The sequence below is a fragment of the Chlorocebus sabaeus genome, chromosome 21, assembly GCF_047675955.1.
Source record: "Chlorocebus sabaeus isolate Y175 chromosome 21, mChlSab1.0.hap1, whole genome shotgun sequence".
NCBI lineage: Eukaryota > Metazoa > Chordata > Mammalia > Primates > Cercopithecidae > Chlorocebus > Chlorocebus sabaeus.
Window position 1 is genome coordinate 101,577,529 of NC_132924.1, and position 6,076 is coordinate 101,583,604.

Consider the following 6,076-nt stretch of genomic DNA (forward strand, 5'->3'; position numbering starts at 1 on the left):
TCCAGTGCGCTTGCGCGTGCCCTCGGGGGGCGGGCCCGCGGCTATAAGGGGTGGAGGCTCGGTGGCTTTGCTCGGCGCTCTGCGGGTGACCGCGCTTTTGTCTCCAGTGAGTTTTGTGGCGGGAAGCTTCTGCGCTGCTGCTTAGTAACCGACTTTCCTCCCGACTCTTGCACGACCTGCTGCTACAGCCGGCGACCCACTCCCTGTTCTTCCTCCGGAGGTGAGCGGCCCGTGGGCTTCCCCGGCTCCCCACCCCCATCGCCAGAGTGCTGACCGGGCTAGCAGCCTCGCGTTCCAGGGCTGGGGTGCGCCGCCGGGAGCCTCTGTCCTCACCCCCTACCCCCCGCCATCCAGGGTCCCCAGTCAGCCGTCAGCCCTGTTTTGTCCTGAGGTGGCCCTAACTAGGATCCACGTGGCCCATCCCATGCCCACCGGTGCTGAGTTAGGCATCCCTGCCATGCCCTCCCAAAGCACCTTCACCATCTCCTTCCTGTCCCAACACTTAGCGTGTTGCGTGGTAACTACCCTTTGTCTATAAGGTTTTCCATGTGGCCCTAGTATATTCCAGGGTACCTAACACATTGAAGATATTCATGGTATGTTTGTTAAATAAATGAATTTGATAGATTGGACCCTCGAAGAGTTATTTGGACTTGCAGAAAGTTTAGTTAACTCTAGTCTGTGATGTAGGAGAGACTTCTAGGCAGGTTGCTTTCTCTGGGGCATGTTCTTGTATTTCCCATTACCCACCACCCCCCTGCAAAAGGACTGGGCCTATTTCAGGAAAGTGACTGATACCTGCACTGTAGCACAGGGGTTGTGCATTGTGCCTTGCAGGAACAAAGTTTTCAAGAAAGTAAAAGTTTGTTTTTGAGACGGAGTTTCGCTTTTGTCGCCCAGGCTGGAGTGCAATGGCGCAATCTTGGCTCACTGCAACCTCTGCCTCCCGGGTTCAAGCGATTCTGCCTCAGCCTCCCGAGTAGCTGGGATTACAGGCATGTGCCACCACACCCGGCTAATTTTTGTATTTGTAGTAGAGACAGGGTTTCACCATGTTGGTCAGGCTGGTCTCGAACTCCTGACCTCAGGTGATCCACTCGCCTCGGCCTCCCAAAGTGCTGGGATTACAGACGTGAGCCACCGCTCCTGGCCTAAGAAAGTCAGTGTTTTAAGAAGTGTTCTTGAATTAGTCCAAGAAGCAAGACTGATTCCGTAGCCATGAAGTTTGCAATGTAAAATATTCTTGGAGAGTTGCTGTGCAAGAACATCCCCTGGTCCCTGTGCCCTGTGAGAGGACAGAAGAGTCAGGGCTGGATGCATGCATACCCCTAAAAGGCTATAGATTAATCCTTTCCTCTTTTTCCTCAGGGTTCAGAGGCCTTTCAGAAGGAGAAGGCAGCTGTGCTTCTCTGCAGAAGAGTAGGGTCCTTTCAGCCATGAAGCATATGTTGAACCTCTACCTCTTAGGTGTGGTGCTGACGCTACTCTCCATCTTCGTTAGAGTGATGGAGTCCCTAGAGGGCTTACTAGAGAACCCATCGCCTGGGACCTCGTGGACCACCAGAAGCCAACTAGCCAATACAGAACCCACCAAGGGCCTTCCAGACCATCCATCCAGAAGCATGTGATAAGACCTCCTTCTGTGCTGGCCATATTTTGGAACACTGACCTACACATGTCCAGAAGGGAATCCCCTTCCTAGCAGGCAGGCTGAGCACCAGTATAACCAGAGAACTAACTATTACTAGGCCTTGAAGGACCTGCCTAACTGGATGCTCATTGCCTGGACAAGGCCTGTTTAGGCCGGTCACTCATGCCTGTAATCCTAGCACTTTGGGAGGCTGAGGTGGGTGGATCACCTGAGGTCAGGAGTTCGAGACCAGCCTCGCCAACATGGCGAAACCCCGTCTCTACTAGCTGGGTGTGGTGGCAGAGGCCTGTAATCCCAACTATTTGGGAGGCTGAGGCAGGAGAATTTCTTGAACCCAGGGGCAGAGGTTACAGTGAGTTGAGATCGTACTGCTGTACCCAGCCTGGGCCACAGAGCAAAAGACTCCATCTCAAAAAAAAAAAAAGAAAAGAAAAGGCCTGTTTAATGCACTGGTGGGAATGGATTGCTTATGGCCGTGAGATAGGTTGATCTCGCCCTTACCTCGCAGAAGCTTACCCCAGGGTCTGGTGTATGCTGTGCTTTTCTCAGCAGTATGGCTCTGACATCTCTTAGATGTCCCAACTTCAACTTTTGGGAGATGGTGATGTTTTCAACCCTGCTTCCTAAACATCTGCCAGGGATTCCTTTAGTCTTGAATGTCTTACGCTCAATTATTTGGTGTTCAGCCTCTCTTCCACAAGAGCTCCTCCATGTTTGGATAGCAGTTGAAGAGGTGTGTGGGTGGGGTCTTGGGAGGGAGAGGATGGAGTGTTCAGTGCCCATTTCTCATTGTTTTACATTTTAAAGTCCTTCCTCCAACATAGTGTGTATTGGTCTGAAGGGGGAGGTGGGATACCAAAGCCTACTCAAGTTATGGACATTGTGGCCACCATGTGGCTTAAATGATTTTTTCTAATTAATAAAGTGGAATATGTATTTCTACTGTGTGTCATGTTGACTTCTGTTCTTGAAATTTGTGGTAGGGAGGGTCTTAATTTCTAGACCTGAGGTTTAACATCTCAATACTTTGGAGCAGGAAAGTGCTTAAATCACTTTGTTTAAACATAATTATCAATAGACTTCTGAAGTTGGGGCAGAGGCAGTTGGGTCTGCCCTGTATCAACCAGTTGTGTGAGTCTAGGCCACAACTATTGCAGGCCTGTCATAACTAGATCTGTAAAGAAGAAAAGTGATCACCACTTCCAGTCCCTCTCCTTGAGTCTCTGGGACGAAGAGGACTGTCAGTCCAGGAGGCCATGAGCTTTTTCTTCTCTACTCTTCAGCATGTTTTACCCACCAAAAAGTATGCTTAATTCAGATTGTTCTCAAAGTCAGTTGGTAAAGTGTCTACACCACACAGATGATTATTTCTGCCCTCCCAGATCTAAGCAACTTGGCCTTTACTCAAAGTTGGAGGGATTTTTTGTTTTGTTTTGTTTTGTTTTATTTTGTTTTTTTCTTGTATCCACCACTCTTGTACTCCCTGTCCCATGTACAGTTGTATTCACTCCTTTGCCTGTGACAATATAGTTACACTCCCATCTGGGCATGTGCATCATTTTATTAATTTGATTTGCTTTTGCTAAAATGAAACAATGGAGTATAGTGTCTTCTGTTAAGCCAGTTTTGCTTCCTGAGTGTTCTTAAAGTGTCACTATCCTAGAAGCCTGTGGGTTAAGCATCATTTTCATTTATTGCACTGTGGTTGTCACTAGTGTTATTTATCAAGTATTTCCAGTTTCCCACCTTCTGGGTACATGGTAAGTTGGTTCCCTTGTGGCTGGCGGGGTTTATATGACTATTACTTTGTTAGCATAGTACTACTCTCAAAAATATATTTGGCTTTTTCTCTCTGGTTTCAGAGTTTCATATGCCAGTAGTTACCCTCTTCTAGTCGTATTCTTATATTTGATATGTTTTCTTATTCTCATGCCTCTAATTTGGGGTATTTTTGAACCTTCAATTGAAGAGCCTATACCTTAAGTCTCTCCTCCAAGTGGTTTAGTTTAATTGAAGTGATCTGTGTGCCACCACCCCCTTGTGGTTGGATGGGGCCATGTCATTAGTTCTGGCCAATGAGCTGTGAGTGGTAGTGACTTGCGTTATTTCTACATGAGAGCATTTCAGTGCTGGAGAAATCTGCGAGGCCCTCTTTTTCCCTCTGCAGTGACCAGCAATGCTTCCTATGGAACTGTTCATTAGTGTAGGTCCTGGAATGAGGATGCCATGGCGCAGGGCCCTTAATCTGTCCAATCTGACAGGCCCAGTAAAAGGACTGGGCCTGTTTCAGGAAGGTGACTGATACCTGCACCATAGCACAGGAATTGTGCTACTGATATCTGGGGGTTTTGTTAACTGAAGTATAACTTAACCTATCCTGACTGGTACATTGTGTACAGCACCAGTTGGATGCCAGGCATCAGCTAATACCTCATCGCTACCTGCCTCAACATGTACACAAGGTAGTGGGAGGAAAGCATGTGAACAAATAATGTGTCATGGTTTTGTGATAGAAATATGTATACAGGATAGGGGGTACATAAAGTTATTTGTAGGCTGGAGTGGGGTGTTCAGGAAAGGCTTCTTAGAGGATCTCAACCACTACCTGCCTCAAAATGTACACGAGGTAGTGGGGGGAAAGCATGTGAACAAATAATATGTCATGGTTTTGTGATAGAAATATGTATACAGGCTAGTGGGTACATAAAGTTATTTGTAGGCAGGAGAGGGATGTTCAGGAAAAGCTTCTTAGAGGATCTCAATTTTTTAAAATGCGTAGGTTGTAGGCCTGCTGGCCAACTTAGGAAAAGGTGTCTCAGTGGAGGGAACAATGGGAGCAAAGGCATGGAGATGAGCCTATGCACAGCTCATTTAGAAAACTGCAAGTACAGGCCAGGCCCAGTGGCTCACACCTGTAATCCCAGCACTTTGGGAGGCCTAGGCGGGCAGATCACCTGAGGTCAGGAGTTTGTGACCAGCCTGGTCAACATGGTGAAACTCCATCTCTATTAAAAATACAAAAAATTAGCTGGACGTGGTGGCAGGTGCCTGAAATCCCAGCTACTCAGGGGGCTGAGGCAAGAGAATCACTTAAATTTGGGGGTCAGAGGTTGCAGTGAGCTGAGATGCGCCATTGCACTCCAGCCTGTGCAACAAGAGCAAAACTCCATCTCAAAACTGCAAGTACAGGCCAGGCACAGTGGCTCATACCTGTAACCCCAGCACTTTGGGAGGCTGAGGCAGGAGCATTGCTTGAGCCCAGGAGTTTAAGACCAGCCTGGGGAACAGACCAAGACCCCGTCTCTATTAAAAAAATAATAATTAAAAAAATTTTTTTTCCATTCAGGGTCTCTTTCTGTTGCCCAGGCTGGAGTGCAGTGGTGGGATCTTGGTTCACTGCAACCTCCATCTCCCGGGCTCAAGCAAGTCTCCTGTCTCAGCCTCCCCAGTAGCTGGGACTACAGATGCACGCCACTATGCCCAGCTAATTTTTGTATTTTTTGTAGAGATGAAGTTTCACCATGTTGCCCATACTGTCCTCAAACCCTTGGACTCAAGTGATCCACCGCCTTGGCCTCCCAAAGTGCTGGGATTACAGGTGTGAGCCACCGCACCCTGCCAGCACCCCCGCCAACATTTTTTTAAACGTTAGCTGGGCATAGTGGCACATGCCTGTAGTCCTAGCTACCAACGAGGCTGAAGTGGAGGATCATTTGAGCCCAGGAGTTTGAGGCTGCAGTGAGCCATGATCATGCCACTGTGCTCCAGCCTAGGTGACAGAACTAGACCCTGTCTCTTAAAAAATTAAGGCTGGGCACGGTGGCTCACGCCTGTAATCCCAGCACTTTGGGAGGCCGAGGCAGGTAGATCATTTGAGATCAGGAGTTCGAGACCAGCCTGACCAATATGGTGAAGCCCCGTCTCCACTAAAAATACAAAAATTAGCTGGGCATGGTGGCCGGCATCTGTAGTCCCAGCTACTGGGGAGGCTGAGACAGGAGAATTGCTTGAACCTGGGAAGCAGAGGTTGCAGTGAGCCGAAATCGTGCCACTGCACTCCAGCCTGGGTGACAGAGTGAGAGTCCATCTCAAAATAAATAAATAATAATAAATAAATAATTTTTCAAAGTGCAAGTACAAATTTTAAATCTCTTACTAGCTTGTGGCCTGAACTCTAGTGCCACCTAGTGGACTCTAAAGAAGGAACAATTTTATATACTGTATGCTGTGTAATGCTTTCTGAACTTGAATGACTGTGCCTCTGAAGCTTAAGATAACTATAAGAATGTTAAGGGCTGGAAGATAAGATCTATCCCAGCACTGTCCAATAAAAACATAATGCAAGCCACATATATAATTTAAAATGTTCTAGTGTCCACATTAAAGAGTAAAAAGAAACCAAAGATATTTTTAACATATTTAATG

At 47.4% G+C, this 6,076-nt stretch overlaps 1 protein-coding gene across 1 annotated transcript; it reads left to right on the forward strand.

Moving 5' to 3' along the window:
* The first annotated feature begins 22 nt into the window (after nucleotides 1–22).
* Nucleotides 23–2,593, forward strand: HILPDA (hypoxia inducible lipid droplet associated). The gene is made up of 2 exons (XM_007982836.3): nucleotides 23–220; nucleotides 1,369–2,593. Exon 2 carries the CDS (start codon nucleotides 1,437–1,439, stop codon nucleotides 1,626–1,628), a length of 192 nt encoding a protein of 63 aa, XP_007981027.2. The 5' UTR covers nucleotides 23–220; nucleotides 1,369–1,436; the 3' UTR covers nucleotides 1,629–2,593.
* The last annotated feature ends 3,483 nt before the right edge of the window (nucleotides 2,594–6,076 follow it).